Source organism: Gekko japonicus, unplaced genomic scaffold (genome assembly GCF_001447785.1).
Source record: "Gekko japonicus isolate JY-2015 unplaced genomic scaffold, Gekko_japonicus_V1.1 scaffold603, whole genome shotgun sequence".
NCBI lineage: Eukaryota > Metazoa > Chordata > Lepidosauria > Squamata > Gekkonidae > Gekko > Gekko japonicus.
Genome location: NW_015169192.1, coordinates 679,245 through 697,611, shown reverse-complemented (window position 1 = coordinate 697,611; position 18,367 = coordinate 679,245). Strand labels below are relative to the sequence as shown.

The following is an 18,367-nucleotide window of genomic DNA, read 5'->3' as shown; positions in this document are numbered from 1 at the left end:
ACTTTAAAAGGGGATTAGATAGATTCATGGAGGATAAGTCTATCAATGACTACTAACCATGGTGACTGAGGAGAACCTCCACATTTAGAGGCACTAGTCCTCTGAATCCCAGAGCCAGGAGGCAACATCAAGAGAAGGCCTTGGTCTCTACACCCTGTTGTTGGTTGTCCAGAGGAACTGGTTGATCTCTGTGTGAGATAGGATGCTAGACTAGATGGACTATTATCTGATACAGCAGGATACCAATTGCTGGGGAACAATACTGGTGTGTCTCTTGCTTTGTTTGTGGTGGAGCATCTGTTTGGAATGCAGAAGGCCTCCAACTCAATTAAAAGGACTCCCCTTCCCTCGCATATATGCATGTGTGCATGTATGTGTGTGTGTGTGCGCGCAGGCTACATTTCACACACACATGCTACATTGCAAATATCACGCCTGCGTTTCTACAAAAGGGCTTCAAGCACAAAAGTAATTGGCTAACTCCAAAGTGTTTCTCCTACCCAGAAAGGGGAATGGTTTGCTTCACTGGAAACAGGATGTGGCATTATGTGGCTCAATCCAGCAAGGTCTTCTCATATGTTCTTGTGGGTTGGTCAACCCTTCCTGCATCAGTTACAAGGAGATTCTGAAAGTGCCCCTGAGGCTGTTTTTCCCAAACTGAATGACGGAATGTGGCCACCCACTGGAGAACATTAGGAAATGGCTTCTCCCTGACTATTAAAGATTATTTCAGAAAGTTTCTTGATCAGGACAAACACACATGAAGCTACCTTGTACCGAATGAGACCACTGAGAGACGCTGTCCAAGATCTCAGAGGGAGGTCTTTCACATCACCTGCTGCCTAATCCTTTTTACAGGAGATGCCGGGGATTGAACTGGGGACCTCCTGCATGCAAAGCAGATACTCTACCACTGATCCATGCCCCATCCCCTTAATTTTGCACCCACATGAGCAAGAGTGTTCTGTTTTCAAAGACATTTGAGCTTGTTTAATGTGCAGGTTTGGGCCACACCATTGCTTTTGTAAGCATGATTAATTGTGGGATACACCACACAAATTGTCTGTTGATTAAAGTATTAAACCTTGCCAGGGTGGTGCATTAGAGAGACACCGTGGCACACCCTGTGCGCACACATATGGGTGTGAACATTGGGTGGGTGTGTGCAAATCAATGACAACCATGTGCTTTCAGATCACCTTCATGGTCCATTATTGCTATGGCAATTTAAATAGTCTTTACTGGATAGAAGGGTCAAGGCTCAAATTAGCAGGCTAAATCTGGGCCCAGGGCTTGGATGTGACGGTGGATAGAAGGACCATGGTGGGGCTGAAACAAGCAAGTGGGGCTGTGATCAACAGTCACAAGAAGGACAAAGATTGCAGGGTCAAAATCAAACAGGCTGTGTTGATAGACATTTCTTTTTAGACGATGCCCCTCCATTTAAGGGCCACATTCGGTAAATTTAACAATCCCAAGGCAAACAGTTCCCTAGAACTGGACAAGCCCTGTCAGAGGGCACATGGCCTCCTTTTGGATCCATAATTTTGCAGTGTGATAGCTACAGGACTCCATTCTCCACTCTAAACCACAGAATCCTTGCTGATGCCCCCCCTCTCTGATTTTTCCAGCAAAAAGGCTCTACAGCGTTCGTCTGGCTTAGATGAAACGGGGCAGATCGTGTGGTACTTGGCCCTCTGCCTTCTCCTTTCATGGCTGATTGTGGGAGCAGCTTTGTTCAAAGGCATTAAATCTTCAGGAAAGGTAATTTCTCCAAGCCAAGGGTCAGGGCAGGCCGTCTGTGGCAGCCCTCTATGATGAGTGTCCACCCATATCCTACCCCTCTTCTTTCCTCTCCTCAACTGTGCTATCCAGAACACACTGTGTCATCAACAGAAGTCAGGTGCACTACAGAAAGGTGCTTGCAGGGCAAACATCGCCAGATGGTTCAAGAAAGTCAGCCAAGCCATACACCACAGAGAAAGTTTTAAAAGATTGTTTTTGGCGGCACCAGTTATTCAAGAAAGGTAGCCAAACCACAGAAAAAAGTCAAACCAGCTTCCACTGGCAGAACGGTTTTTTTGTGGGGATATATGTAGTATGAGCCTGCATTGTTCCCCAACTTGCATAACTTACAGGATTGCCACCTTGTTCCAATGTGAGATCTGAAGGTACGTTCTATACCTTTCCTCAGGATTATTTTTTGAAAGCTTGTATTCTTGTCAGAAGGGTGTCATATTTTCATCACATCATGAGAAGACGAGACTAACTGGAAAAGATAATAATGCTAGGGAAAGTTGAGCGCAGCAGGAGGAGACGAAGACCCAGCATGAGTAGGGTTGACCCAGTAAAGGAAGCCACAGCTAGCCGTCAGTGTGCAAGACCTGAGCCAGGCCTGTTAATGATAGGATGTTTTGGAAGTAACTCGACAGTTTGTCACGCACACATCTTCTGTAAGAGAGTAGGGAGTTCCCTTGGCCAAAAAAGAGGCAGGTCTGTGGAGGCTACCTGGGCATTTGGTGGGAGGGTGCAACAGGAAAGCTTGGTGTGCAACAGAAGAACCAGTTGGACAGGCTCTGTGACAGCTTGAGAGCACAATCATTAACCTAAACTGAGGGGGCCAACACCCTTCCTCGTCCAACCGCTTGGAAGTCTCTCCAGGAGTGGCCCCACTCAAAACTAGCACTTAATGTAGCCGAGCCAATTTTGGTGTGGTGTTTGGTGCTCATATGATGGTTTTTGGAAGCGATTCCATGGGCACATCTCATTGGAGTGGGTTCCTTTATCTGAGAGACGGTCCTGGAGATGGTTTCAAGTGTAGGATCATAGATTCCACTGGAATCTCATCTATGGGAGTATCTAGAGGAAGGTGGGTGGGTGGGATAGGCAGTTAATGTACACCAGCATATTATAATGTGAAACAATGATAACAGAATATATGACTAGAATGATGTTGGAATGTTTTGGATACGTTGGAAGTAGCTGCTTGCAGGACTGCTCCAGTCCATGGATATGATTAAATAGAGCAACTCATGTAGATTTAAGACCAGATAGATGGTTGTATGAATTCACCCTGACTGAGGAACCGGAGGGTATTAAGTCAGAGGAGACAAGGCTCTCTGTCTCTGTTTGGAGTAATGATCAAAAGTCATTTGCTGATTTATGGGGGGGGGGGGCACCCAACCTCCATTGACGAATCAGTCCTACCACTCTTCCTTTCTTTGCAATCCTGCTCTCAGGCTAGTATCTCAGTGCTATTGTCTCCTCTCTCTTTGTAGGTTGTCTACTTCACAGCGATCTTCCCCTATGTCATCCTCATTGTGCTTTTGGTACGAGGCGCCACACTGGAAGGTGCCCATGAGGGCATTGAGTATTATATTGGAAGACAGTCCAATTTCACCAAGCTTATGGAGGCAGAGGTAGGTGCACATAGCAGACAGAAGCTGCTCAATGGAGGGCAGTCTCAAGGGAGCGGCCATAGAGGAAGGGTACATGACCCTGTGTGTTAGAGTTGCCAGCCTCCAGGTGGGGCCAGGAGATCGCCTGTATTTGTTTCGTAGAAAAAGAGCTAGGGGAACTCATTAGCCTAACTCATTAGCATATGCCACACCCCCTGACATCACCGGAAGTGTGTCATAAGGCCACACACCCCGCCCCCAACGGTCCCGGCTGCCGCCGGCCTTGCAGCTCCACTGCTGAGCCCCATGAGGGGCCTGGCGGTAGACCTGCAAGGCCGGCGGGAGTGCAAGGAAGCCCCGCGAAGGCCCTCCCTGGCCCCAGGCAGGCAGGGGTGGGGAGAAGCAGGGAGGAAGCAACTTACCCTCCCTCTTCTCCTGCCTCCTCCTGGCTGAATGAGGGCCGGAAGCGGGGCGGCCGGAAGCAGGGGGGGGGGGCTTTGTCATGTGCCCCGCCCCCCATACCTCACCCGGGAGAACTGCGATCCCCCGCGATCCCCCCCGAAATGACCTCTGCCTGTATATAACGACTGATCTCCGGACTATATGGATCAGTACCCCTGGTGAAAATGGTTACTTTGGAGGATGGGCTCCATTGCATTACATCCCTGCTGAGGTCCCTCTCTTCCCCAAAACCCACCATCCCCAGGCCCCACCCCCAAATATCCAGGAATGGCCCGAGAGAAGTTGGCAGTGTTGGCAGTGTTGTGTCTTTGCACACTGTTGACTAACACCAGGAAGTGTGAAGCCTGTGGACTGGCCAGGCCTGGGGTCAATACAGTTTGTCACACAATACAGTTTGTTACAGCCTGATCTTCTGTCTCTTGGCTAGCTCAGCAGAGCTCTAATTCTAGCCGTTGGTGCTTGGGCTACTGAGCAGGATAGGGCCCCCCCCCATGTGGCTCCAGGTATGGCCCCCTGTGGCCCCAGCCTTGCCTTAGAGAAGGGGAAATGTTCCTGATTTTATTGCCTTTTATATATGTTTATATTTTTCAAGAGCACTATTCTGTCTTGTTACCGTAGTTTTGTTATTATCGAGCACACATGTTGCACAGTTATTTTCTGTGGTATTTATATATGTGTGTGATGTACGTCACTTGCATGTATAATAGACATAAAATATGTAGTTCTGATTTAATGGTGCACAAATAGCATTGACAGACAGACATTTTGCAGGGAAGATTCAGTGAACGGAAACAAAAAATGGTGCGAAGTGAAGAAATCATGGGTTCGATATACAAAATCAAAACAAAAGAGGAATGGGAGGGGTGGTTGAAACAGTCCGGTTGATTAGTTCAAAACCATCCCCACCTGGCCCTAAAGAGTGACATGCCCGAGGTCACCCAGTGAATCCATAGATGTGCAAATATTTGAACCAAGGCCTCCCACTTACAAAGACAATACCATCCACCAGACCAGCTGAGCTGGAGTAGTATCATGGTTAGGGGTATAAGCTATGAGATAAAACTTACTTTTTCAAAGCGACTGGTGGCTTTAGGTCAGCAGCTCTCTCAGCCTCCCACCCAGTCTGCAGTATGGGGATCATGATGCTGGCCTATCTTACAGGGTGATCGTATAGGTTACTAAACTAATGACGTTAAAACACACCATTATTGAATTATTTAATTATTTCACGTAAACTTTTATTTTTGTGTTAACATCTTTCAGAAACCTAAAGTCACAGAGATTATAAATGTAAAAACATTTGTCTTTTCTGTCCCCGTTCAGGTGTGGAAAGATGCGGCTACCCAGATCTTCTTTTCTCTCTCTGTTGCGTGGGGAGGTTTGGTTGCCCTCTCATCATACAACAAGTTCCACAACAACTGCTACTCTGACGCAATCTTCGTCTGTGTGACCAACTGCCTGACCAGCATCTTTGCTGGGTTTGCCATTTTCTCCATCTTGGGTCATATGGCATTCAAGGCAGGCAAGAAAGTCTCGGAAGTCGTAGACTCAGGTAAGTTGGACAGTTATTGAGGACTGTGCTGTAGAAGTGCTCTTGAGCTGTGTACACCTATCGTGACAAAAGTGCAAAGGGACTAGAAGCAGACTGGAGAAATAAAATGGTGATGGAACTGGTGGCAGTGAGAATTTCCTCCTCTCTTCAACATGAGGGGGGTAGCGGATGAGACAAAAGGGCAGAGGAAGCAAAGGTCATCTTGTTCTCATGTTGTCCTCTCCTGAGCTTCAGAGGCATCATGATTCTCAGTGTCTACTGAGGAGGTGCAAGCAGTGGAGGAGGGACAGATCTTTTGCACCCTGCCTGTGAGGCATCCCGGGAGCATCTGGCTGGCCATTGCTGGAAACAGGAGATGGTGGACCAAGTGGACTTTGTGGCTGATTCACACCCTCTTATTATGCTCTTATGTATTCAGAGCCCAGTGGTGCACCAGCACAGTAACCGGTGTGAGGAGCCCAAACTTCATCAGGCATATGACTAATGCTGTCCACGGGTGAACAACTGGCCAACCCTTCACTATGGTGTGACGTCCAGTTGCACAGATCCATGGGAAAATACCCTTGTATTGTCTTCTGACATCACAACTGATTCTGCTTCACTGGCAGGGTTCGATTTGGCGTTTGTTGCCTATCCGGAGGCTCTCTCCAAGTTACCAGTCGCTCCTCTCTGGTCCTTTTTATTCTTCTTCATGCTTCTGCTCTTGGGCCTCGACTCTCAGTTTGCTACCGTAGGTGAGTAATGGTTGAAATAACCTGTTCTATCCTAGCCCCTGTTTTCTGCAGTCTGCCATTGTACAGTCTGTTGAGGTGGGGCCTGGAGAACCCCTGGAATTATAACTTATTTCCAGACTGCAGAGATAAGTTCCCCTGGAGGAAATGGCCACTTCAGAGTGCAGACTTGATGGTATACCATAGATTTTTTTTGTGTGAAATTCCTCCTGATCCATAGGGATGAGGCTGAAATCCCAAGGACGGCATTTGTTAATGGTTTCCTGAGAACCAATTGACCTTGCATTTTATGAGCTTCTCACGCTCACAAATACATAGCGACACGGGGACTTCATTTTGATAGTGAGATGAAGACTATGGGATTGAGCCCAGGGACTTATGGGGAAAGATGGGTTTTAAGGAACAGTTTGGAGGAAGTGAAAAAAGGTGACAGTGGCACCATGTAGGTGTTATGGAACACAGTATTCCAAGCATAAGGGGCAAAGTGGGAGAATGGGTGGGATCTAGAGTTGAAAGCTCTGGGTTGGGAAATACCTGGAGATTTGGGCGTGGAGCCTGGGGAGGGCGGGGCTTAGGAGGGGAGGGACCTGACCAGAGCATAACGCCATGTAATACCAGCCTCCAAAGCAGCTATTTTCTTCAGGGGAACTGACCTTGTCTGTAATAGCAGGGGATCTCCGGGTGCCACCTGGAGGTTGACAACCCTAGTGGGATCATTTCAGAAAACAAGGAAGCCTTGGAAAACTGAGGGATGGTGGATACAGAGGAAGAAAGGTCAATGTCAAGAATGTTCTGGGAAATAGGAAGACAGAGGTGGTGGTCACACGTGCAAGATAACGCGGGGAGGGGGAGCGAGGCTATTTCCCTCGGAGGAATTTGACCCGCAGTTGCACACTCACACAGTCCTTTGAAGCTGCAGGGGCAGCCCGCCACTGCATGATCAGACGCAACAGCAGGTGAGTTGGGTATTTTTGCCGTTTGTTCCTGATGCGCTTAAACAGGGAATCGATGAATCACATCTCAGCACGAGAGCTCCCTATGACATGTGCAATGATGCACATACCGAGAAGGGGGGGGGGGAAACAATGGCACAGTCGGGATGGCCTGATCAGACCCTCCCGACGGCATGAGAGCGCGCTGCAGCAATCAGACAGGGGAAAGTCCATCCGTGGCCTGTAGCAACCCGTTCGCTATCGGACTTTCCCTGGTGTCTTTTTACTCCGCTTCTGCGGTGGAACAAAACGGGTTGCCGACGGGTGCAGGGCACTTCCCAGATGTTCGTGTCTGATCGCGCCCTTTAAATCCGCCCGGCATTTGCGCCTATGGTGTGGCTGATCACTGAGGGCTCCCTATGGAGTGTGCGATGATGCGCATATTGAGAAGGGAGGGGGAACAACGGCACGGAGTCGGGATGGCCTGATCAGACCATCCCTATGCCATGAGAGCGTGCTGGAGCGATCAGACAGGGGAAAGTCCGTCCACCCATTTGCTACCGGACTTTCCCTGGTGTCTTTTTACTCCGCTTCTGCGGCGGAGCAAAACGGGTTGCCGACAGGTGCGGGGCACTTCCCAGATGTTCATGTCTGATCGCGCCCTTTAAATCCACCCGGCATTCGCACCTATGGCATGGCTAATTGTGCATGTGATCGCGCCCAGAGTTGGGCAAAGCCTAGGGGAAACGATCTCTGCTGAACTAGGAAAGGGGCCATGTCATGGTCAGTCACAGGAGGACATGCTGGGCTAGATGATCCAGTGGTCATTTTAGATATGCCAATTGTCCTCTCCCTAGGGTTGCCAAACTCCAGGTGGTGGCTGGAGATCTCCCGCTATTACAGCTGATCTCCGGGTGACAGAGATCAGTTCACTTGGAGGGAGAAAACCATTGCTTTTGAAGGTGGACTCTTTGGCATGACACCCTGCTGAAGTCCCTCCCTTCCCAGAACTCTGCCCTCCTCAGGCTCCACTCCCCAGATCTTCAGGTATTTCCCAACCCAAAGCTGGCAGCCCTACCTGACCCAGTTTAATAGGGGAAATCCTTATTTTTTGCTTCCTGTACTTGATACATTATCCTTGTTTCGTCTCCATTCTGGAGACCTCTTTCTGGAAATGTTGTTTGTGTGCCCACATTTGCACCCCAGTAGATTCCCTTTCCTTCCTTTCCTCCCCAAGGGAATCTACTGTGGTGCAAATGTGGGCACACAAACAACATTTCCAGAAAGAGGTCTCCAGAATGGAGACGAAACAAGGATAATGTATCAAGTACAGGAAGCAAAAAATAAGGATTTCCCCTATTAAACTGGGTCAGGTAGGGCTGCCAGCTTTGGGTTGGGAAATACCTGAAGATCTGGGGAGTGGAGCCTGAGGATAGTGAATGTTGGCAAAGGAGTTGTAGGGGTACAACTTCAGCCAGATCCACGGTAGCATTAGTCAGATCCATGGTGGCATGGTGACATTCTGTTCTTAATTTAAAAAACGAATTAAGGCAACTGTCCTGGTCAGTGTATTGCTTGCTTCAGGTGCCTGCAACAGGGCAGGTCATTCCTGAGGAAATGAACAGAGCATCCAGCAGGCAGAGAAGGGCCTTCAAGACAGCGTGTAGGCCTCTGTGTGAGTGTGTGTGTGAGAGAGAGAGAGAGAATGGGGGATAGGGGACTAATATATACAGAAAAATATCATATTTTCAGTTGTGTGATGTTGGAGCTGGCAACTTGATCTGTTAGAAGGCCCTGCAGTGCTTTAAAAGGGAGGACAAGGTGAGGGATGGGAAACCTGTGTAGATATTTAAGGTGGGACCTCGCAAGCAATTGTATTCAGTGCTGAGTCAGGCAATGGCTCCCTTGGACCTTACTGCATCACACTAACACAACGCCCCCTCCTCACCCTGCAGAAACCATCACAACAACTATCCACGACCTGTACCCCCGGCTGATGAACAAAATGAGGATCCCAATGACCATGGGCTTGTGCCTGCTGCTATTTCTGCTCGGGCTTGTGTGTGTCACGCAGGTAGGTTAACCCGATGTCTCCAAGACAAGCAGGGCTGCCTCAAAATGGGCAAGGCTCGAGTGAGACTTTTCTTTTTTCTTGAAGCCCACAAGGACAAACATTGAGAACGTCTTATCTCGGACCATTTTGAGAGTCGTGTATCAAAGCTTACCTTCCCTCTTTCCCCAGGCAGGAATCTACTGGGTCAACTTAGTGGACCATTTCTGTGCTGGCTGGGGAATCCTTTTCGCGGCTGTCCTTGAATTAGTGGGAATCTGCTGGATTTATGGTAAATAATTTCTGCTGGAATATCTTCTAACAACAAGAAGAGACCCTCCAAAACTTTTTAAAAAATTAACTCTTGCATAACATTAACTTGCTAAATGGCTCTAGACCAAGTTTTTCTAAGATTGCTTGATCAAGAGACACTTAGAAGAACACTATAAAATAAATTCTCTTGGTTTTGTTTTCAAATGCTACGCTGGCCAGACATCAGGTGAATGGAGGGAAACCTGTGCAGCGCCCCCTGGAGGATATGCAGCCTCCTGCAGCCTCAACCACAACCACCAAATGACATAACTGAAAAGTACTGGGTTCAAGACGTGTAGTCGAGTGATTTCAGCTCATGATTTATTAGTAGGCAAAACTGAGACAACCAGTGGGGCCCGGGGACCTGCTTAAATGCCAATACAAGCCACACACAACACACCCCACACCTGTGATTGGTTTATTTACAGTGCCCTCTTAACCATAGGTCCCTTCTTGGATCCATATGGACTGACTGGTCTATTCTCGGATCCTCTGTGTCTGTCGTTCTAGTCGTGAAGCTTTGCTTGTTCGCTTGACCGCATGCGGGCCCAACCACATGCGTGGTCCCTTTGTTAGTACATAACAATAACACGGTACCCCAGGAAAAGGATTCTGTCCGTTAACTCCATGTTTTAGTGAAACTCAATGTTATTACTGCTGTTAACAATTAAGAATGTATTTGAATATGTAATGTAATTTGGAGTGGTAGATTTAAATGTAGTTCTCTGTTTTGGGAACAAGGAAAATACTCTGCACAGCCAAGATGCTGTAAGTTTGCCTCCATGATAGAAAGGAAATGGCTGGGGGTCTAAGGATGGGATTCTCACAAATTAGAACACGTCAATCTCCAGTTCTAACATATTTATTACCTATGTTGTCCCCCACCCCCAGCTGAACCGAAACAGATGATAGCCAGAAACCAAGCGTGTCATTCTTTCGATCTGTTTAAAAGAATATTCACACTATTTTGCATGCTAATTTAACAAGCTACCCCTATATATACAACTATGATAACGTAATTCCATTTCATCGACTGACAAAGTGCGCATGCACACGAAAGCCCCCATCTTGAATTTAAAAATTGTTGGTCTTAAAGGTGCCATTGGACTCTAACTTTGTTGTATTGCTTCAGACCAGTATGGCTGCTCACCTTGATCCACCAAATGACTGATACGTTATCTGGTTCCTTTATATAGGAGGAAACCGATTTATCCAAGACATAGAAATGATGATTGGGAAGAAAAGTTTCTGGTTCTGGCTGTGGTGGAGGGCATGCTGGTTTTTCATCACCCCTTGCCTCCTTCTCGTAAGTAACCAGGAATACCATTTCAGATTTTAGGGTGAGGGTTTTTGTGAGGAAATATTCAGCAGATGCCCATTCTAGTACAAAACGATCTTCATGCTAAGCTCCAATCAGATCTGGCTGGCTGGCTGGCTGTGACTGGAAAATGAAGCAAAGCAGGGGAATGGTGGTTTGAAGCTAGTTCAAAGAAGAACAGATTCTTCAGGCTGTTGAGACCAGCAAGCAAGACTGAACCAGGAGCATCTATAGCCCTCAAGGGATATCAGCTGACCCACACTGGCCAATCGTTGTGAAGAGGGTTTGTTATTGGTGCATCTGGTTGCTCTGTGGTTTCTTCCTTAGGGTTAGGGAATGTGGCACCTAGACTTAGGTATTCTTGGACAGATTTCAGAAACCCACTGCAAACCTGAGACCCAACAGTCATAGAGCCAAGGCGAAAGGCTGAAAATTCCCACAAATTTCAAGGATCCTCGGGACCCTTTAAAGAACTGGTTGTTGTAACATAATCATTTGGGGACCCACTTTGTCAAAGGCATGAAGTGTGTCTGTGTACACACATACTCTTGGATGGAGGATAGAAAAAAAATGCCAGCAGTGGGACTAGAACGCTATGAAGAGATGCAGTCTGCAGCATACAAATAGACAAAGCAGCTCTCTCAGCCCCACCCGCCACACAGGGTGTCTGTTGTGGGGAGAGGAAGGGAAGGAAATTGTAAGCCACTCTGAGACTCCGAGTGAAGGGCGGGGTATAAATCTAATTCTTCTCCTTCCTCTTCCTCCTCTTCCTCCTCTCCTTCCTTACTTCTTCAAAAGGACAACCTTGTGAGGTAGGTTAGGTTGAGAGACTGTGAAAAGCTCAAGGCCATCTAGAGAGCTTCTGTGGTAGATCAGCAATTCAAACCTGGTTATCCTAGGCGTTTGTCCAACACCCTAACCACTCTCTAGTCGAAACCTTCCTCTTTGCCACCCCTGCAGAGGTACACCCATTCTCCGCCTTAAGAGGGCACTGAGGAAACAATTACTGTCAATCATGGGGCGGGACTGGAATGCAGGACAGAGTTTAAGGGAATAATTTCTCCTTGACCTTCTGCATACACAAGCCAAGAATACAAAGTCCAAGACACTGAGAATATGCCTACGATTGTAGTATATAAATTGGCCAGTATTAACAACTTAACCTAGCTGTGTTTACTCCTTGGAAACATGAGTCCCAGTGTACAGTGTACATGTTTGCATTTCAGATTCTTCAGAAAATATGTATCTAGAACACTTTTTACCTTACCGTTCTTCCAAGGAGCTAAGATTAACTCTTCCTCCCTCATTTTATCCTCAAAACAACCCTGTGAGGTAGGTTAGTGGAAAGCCACTGCCAGTAGAGAATACAGACCTTGACAGACCAGTCATCTGATTCAGCAGGTTCGTGTGTTCAGGTTTTACTCTCATGCCTCTCTCTCTCCTTTTGTTATTATTTTTCCAAATAGGCAATTTTGGTCTGGTCTTTGGTCACATTTGCACCTCCTACGTACGGCTCAATAAAATACCCCAGCTGGGGATCTGCCATCGGCTGGTGCATGATCATCTTCTGCCTCATCTGGATCCCCATTGTTGCAGTGTACAAGATAATAAAAGCTAACGGAAACCTATGGCAGGTGAGTGTCTGAGGACAATGCCCATCACAGCATGAGCTCCTCTGTTCCCACGCGGGCCTCCCAGGAGGACGTCTTCTGATTTCACAACTCAGAACAACCACACAATCATTACAAAAGTAAGCTGGTACAGGTTGGTGCAAAGTACTGGTAAGAAAGAGGCTGAAGTGGTGTCTCCCACCTTCTTCTTCAAGACAGTTGTTGTTGTTCAGTCGCATAGTCGAGTCCGACTCTTTGCGACCCCATGGACCAGGTCACGCCAGGCCCTCCTGTCTTCTGCCTGAAGTGGATGATAGATTTTGGTAAAGCTGCCGTTAGGTTTAAGATCTACCCATCTTGTGTCTATTTTTTATTGTACTTTACTGTTTTATATTATGTGTTTTTATTGTTTTAATTTTGGCACATTGTGCCCTTGTTATCCGCCCTGAGCCTCAGGGGTAGGGCGGGATACAAATCTAAGGATAAATAAATACATAAATAAATAAATTAAAGGCATCAGTGCAAGTGGCTGTATTGTGTAGTAGCCAGTCCTAGCAACGCCCACCTCCCATACCTCCCTACTAGAAAGACCCCTCTAAAATGTAGCCTGATTTCCCTTTCTCCCCACTTTTGCAGCGCATTGTCATCTGTTGCAAGCCAACTGACACCTGGGGGCCCGCCCTGGCAAGCCATCGTGGAGAAAGGTACAGCCATGTGATCGATCCCGTCAAGGAGAAAGACATTGAGATCCCAACCGTAGATGCCTACATACACAAGATGGAATGAAGAGATGTCGCGGTACAAGTGCTGCCTTTCAAAAAACCCAACACAAAGAGTTTGAAAATAATGGGGTGGAAACGGAAGCCATACTATTTATTCAGAGAACTTGTACATTCTATTACAGAGCAAAGGATAAGTCAGTGGAGCTTGAAGACTGGTTCTTCAGCCTGGCTTGTGCCTGTCTGCACAGCTGCAGGGTGTGCTGAGGTTGCAAGCAAAGCCCTGGTCAAACGGTGCTTAAACTGGGTACATGCTGTGCATGGAGAAAGAGTGGGGTGGCTGTCCAGAGCTTGTGATTCAAGCATAGTTCTAAATTCCAGATGTGTTCAAGCTCAGTCTGTGTCAGGCATATGCCCAGTGCCTTGGCACACTGAAGTCCTTGCAAGGCATGAGTTTGCATGAGTCCTGTTGGAACTTTCATCCACTGCCTGATAAACAAGGGTCACATTCCTATTCTACCTCTCAGGGGCATTACTTTGTCAAATGCACTTCTGTAATACTGTGAGATGATTTGCCCTGTAAGTGCCTATAGCTGCAATCCTGTGCACGCTTACCTTGAAGTAAGCCCCATTGATCTTAGTGGAAATTACTTCTGAGTAAACCTATCCCAAGAGCTGTGTACAAACACAAAATTCACAGTCCTGCATGTAAGCAGTTCAAATCTGTGTACCAAAGAAAGATGATTATGTGCATAGTTTCATCTGATTCTACATAATTTATTCTTTAATTTATAAGGTTTTGCATTGTTTATTCTCATTTTGCAATCCTGGGAGCAGTGGTCCTGGAAATCCCACCCCCTAGCGGCTGTGAATCTTATTCAGCTGCTTCTTCAGCTTCTGAGCGTTCAGCAATAATTGCTCACCCTCAGGAATAAGGGCTAAGCACTTTTTTAAAAAAACGAAAACACAGATTCTCAGCCAAATCCTGCAAATCCTGTGTTTTTTCCCTGTGTTCTTGCAAGAATTGCAGCATACATGCAACTGTGGATATAGCCAGAGGGCAGAGTGTGGCTGGCTGGCCAGCCAGGCTGAAGTGATATCCACTGTTTTTGGTCTCGTAGTTTACTGGTGGTACATCTCAGCATGAGATGATGATGATACTGATGTTCTTGCTTCCTTCTACATCTGGATCACTGTTCCATTTTGTATGAGTGTGGGAGGGAAATTTTTCTTCAGAATGTTACATGGACTGCTTAGTTTCCTCTTAGCCTACCAGTCTTTAAAACTCTTCAGCCATCGTTAACACCACTTTTCACTTCGTAGTTCTCTTTTCTGTCTCCTGCAGAGGCAGAAAAGAAATTGTGTCAGAAAGGGCCTCAGCAACAACTCAGGATGCAGTCAGCACTCTTGAGCCTCAAATTTGAGCTGTGTGGACTGAGACAGTAGTCTTGGGCTTCTTACAAGGAGAACAAGCACCTCTCTCTTGCCCTCTCAGGTGACCCCTGATCAAATGGAGGTAGGATATCTTACTGTCTCCAGTGATGCTCCAACTAGCTCCTAAAGGACTTTCACACACGCTCTGTGCCCTGAATTTCTGACTATGGAAGGATGTGTGGTAAAATTCTCCTCATAACTTGGCAGGATGTGACAGAACAACCATCTTACCAAATTGTGGCCCTTTTCAGACTACCTGTCTATTTCTGTTTTAGTAACTGGTTACTAACTTTTTTCCTGCCATTTCAGACAGACCTGTTTTAGTAACTGGCTGCTAGCAGAATTTATTTACCAGTTCATACAAGCCTGCTTGCCTCCTGTTGGTGAAGCGTGCCTGAGCCATTGTTGACGTAAACTGCTTTCTTCCATTTTCAAACCCTTCGTTGTGCTTCTGAATCACTGTGATGTGCTGTATGAAATTCCCACAGCGCTTCCTGCAATGACACTTTGTTTTCCCGCCCTTTTTTGCTGCATATGCGATCTTCCTTCTTCAGCATTTTTTAATGTTCTAATGTGAGCACTATAGCACTCAAGCACAATCACAATTCAGCGCGATAGTGGCCTGGATTTCATTGAGATGCAGTGCGATTGCTACTGTTGTCACCTGGAAACAAGGACATCACACGTGGCACTGTAGTCAATCTCCACTCAGTCTGTGTCCTTCCCACCTCCATTTCACAATTTCCTGTCATGAAGGCTGGGATCCCAGAAGTCTGGTTATCTCAGATTATGTGTGTTGTGTATGTTATGTGGAAGGGAAGATTCATGAACTGCAGTCCTTGTTTGAGCAAATGATTTTCTGCCTCTCCCTCAATTTCTTTCAACTTGTGTTTTCTTGCACACAATATGGCAGGCATGGGCAGAGACTGGAGTCTCCTCCATCATGGGTAGATGGCCTGCGACAGTGAGGCAGGGTGGTGCTGGTTTTCCTGCATACCTTTTTATACTGGGAAATTTTTGTTTGTTTGTTTGTTTGTTTGTTAATTTAACATGTTGCTGTCCTAAATCAATAAAACATAGAATTTTTAATCAGGGGTTGGGGTTGTTATTTGGAACTGATAAAGCAAAATGGTGACATTTCTCCACCCCCTTTTAAATTCAGTGGCAACGTGTTTCTCATCCACCACTTTTGTTGAAGTCATATGAATTCTGTAGTCTAGAAGAATGATTTCCAAATGGTGCTCTAGTATACCTTAGAGGTTCCTGTGAAATCTGCCATGGATCCCTCAGAAGTTCAGTAACAGCATACAAGCGCCCTTTCTGCACTCTCCTTTTAATCCATGTTCACCATGGGGTCCTCCAAGCAATTCTGCACTAAAATCGAATTCAACCAGCATATTTTAAATATGGGGTCCCCCCCCCCCCCCGTTCTGCATTATGTTACCTCCCTTCAGTGGTTGGTCCAGTTTCAGCCTGCTGTTGGATGCTGTATTACCTTGGACTTATATTACCTCAACTCGAACACTGAGAAAATCCGGAGTGGCAGGCAAATGCGGGAAAGAACCAAGCTTCTCTGAACAGACAGCTTGTCCACCACAGTTGATCTTCCTCTGCAATGTACAAGCTCATCAGATTGTGGAGTGTGCATTACAGGGGCAACAACAGTGGGACCCATTATGCTTGCTTAGTGTCCCCACTTGGACAGTGTACACATACACCAAAATCCTTTGCAGCAGCCAGAGATCTCATGGCGGGCCAATCCATCCAGAAAGTACTCTCTCAATACTGGAAGTCTGACGAGCCAAAGCCGGCAGTGGGGGTAATGCTGTGCACACACAAGAGGTCTGGCCAGTAGAGGGCAGTCCTGACTTTCTTCATTATTGCATTTCTGGTTTGCTGCATTCCCAATACGCAGCTCAGGACATTCGTTGCACTCATTTTCCTCCGGTGCTGTGACATGCAGCCAAGAAAACACACCCAACTAACTTCATGAAGCAACACCCCCACTGTGTTATTCCCATAAGAAAATCAGCTCAGGAGGGCAGAGATGCCATTATATCACCCAGCTCAATGACTTTGGCCCTGGGTCGAAAGCAGCTCACATAGGGCCCCCACTTTCTTCTCACAGCTGGCAGTTCAATTGCTGTTGTCTTCATTTCTGGAAAAAATACATTAGCGCCCCATGGCATGTGCCCAGTGACATCTTTTTACTTTTCTTTCACCAAAAGTTCCCAGGCCACTCATAAACTGCTTCTGAGACTCCACTAAGTTTCCAAAGCACTTTGTCACACAGCAAAGGAAGCTGCTTTTTGAAAAACACAAGTTGGCCTCATGCTTATAAAACAAGAATGCCCTGCATACCCTGGACGGCATTTTCTGTCAAAATGAGCACTTTTTGGCCTACACACACACACACACACACACACATCACCAGAATTTGTTGGGAGTCTTGCAATAGCATCAGTGGAATCTCTGGTGTCAAGCCATTTGTGTCGGCAAGCCTGAACCCCTTTGAGCCAAGCTTCCATGGACTTTAATTAAAATGCATGCTAATGGATGCCTACAAAAGCTAACCTTTCACTTCAAAATGTTCAGTTAGTTTGATTCCAAATGAGCTGCTCATATTAATTAGAAGTGTGTGGGGGGGCTGGTTTTCTTTAAATGGTGAAGCCAAGTCACCAAAGGTTTTTAGGGCTCTCCATTCAAAATTGAAAAACCAGCTTGGGGGAAAAGGCTCTTCCACAGTCCACTGCAGAAAAGTTACCCAGAGGTCCCTTGGGATTCATTAAGGGACCGTTGATTATATTATTTCATGCATGTTAAAAGTGGAAAATGCATCTTACAAAGCAACCACGGAACCCTATGGCTTACTTAAATCAATGGCAGACGTTTTTGCTGATCCCTGTTATAACAGCTTTGACTCTCAGTGAAAATACAGCATGGACTTAGGGTGACTGTATCTACTCACACAGTTCCAAAGACTTCAGGGCACTTAAATTTTCTTAAGAGGAGGCGACAATTTCTGCTGATTTCCCATCCTGCGGCAGCCCACTGAGCTTCCCCAAGTTTTGTTCCTGAGGATCAGCAGACTCGCGGAAACAGCAAGGAGACAACATTGGGGGGGGGGGGGGGTGCAGACCGCTGGTCCATCTAGCTCAATATTGCCTAGTGTCGGGTTAGGCAACCTTTTTGTCCAAATGAAAAAATGTAGTTATCTACCTTTGAAAAAGTTAGGATGCTGGCAAATAAAATCGGAGGGGAGGGTTGTACTTGGCCAGACGCACTTGGAACAAGCCAAGTCCCAGCGGTGCTGTCAGCATGCCAGGGAGTCACCATGGACTTGGCAAGTCTGGAAGATATCCATGCCCCACCTGGAGGTTGGCAACCCTACCCACACCACTGGGCCCAGCTGTGTTGCCAAGTACCTCGGCTGCTTGGGTGGAGATCTGTCCCACCGTGCCACTGTCAGCACACGTGCAGGGGATACCTACCCCTCCTCTAGTGTGATTGGCAGAGGTGGGGGTCTCCCGACACCTGCTTCCTCAGATACTTTAACTAGAGATTGAACCTGGGACTTTCTGCATGCAAAGCAGATGCTCTGCCAAGGCCTCTCAGTTTCTGTACTGCTTCTTCATATGCGCACAGACTCAAGAGAAATATAAGCATCAGACTTGCCTTACTAAGCAAGACCAAGGATCCGACCAATTCAGCTGTCTGTCTCCAAGTAGACATCAACCGGACGCTTCCAGGAAGCAATACGCAGGTCACTGTGGTGGCCATATCCCCCTTGCACCCCACACTGCTTCTTGGTTCCTTGTATCTAAGGGTATAAGAAAAGTCCTTTTGGAT

The 18,367-nt window shown here is 46.9% G+C and overlaps 1 protein-coding gene across 1 annotated transcript in view; it reads left to right on the top strand.

Moving 5' to 3' along the window:
• Positions 1-15,575, top strand: part of SLC6A14 (solute carrier family 6 (amino acid transporter), member 14) — a 31,699-nt gene extending 16,124 nt beyond the window's left edge. Inside the window, exons 6-14 of the mRNA XM_015416271.1 lie at positions 1,632-1,764; positions 3,279-3,419; positions 5,184-5,412; positions 6,021-6,146; positions 9,031-9,149; positions 9,318-9,417; positions 10,634-10,743; positions 12,222-12,389; positions 13,002-15,575. Coding sequence (XP_015271757.1) covers positions 1,632-1,764; positions 3,279-3,419; positions 5,184-5,412; positions 6,021-6,146; positions 9,031-9,149; positions 9,318-9,417; positions 10,634-10,743; positions 12,222-12,389; positions 13,002-13,151 — 1,276 coding nt within the window. The 3' untranslated portion in view covers positions 13,152-15,575. The remainder of the gene's footprint in view (positions 1-1,631; positions 1,765-3,278; positions 3,420-5,183; positions 5,413-6,020; positions 6,147-9,030; positions 9,150-9,317; positions 9,418-10,633; positions 10,744-12,221; positions 12,390-13,001) is intronic.
• Positions 15,576-18,367: the final 2,792 nt, after the last annotated feature.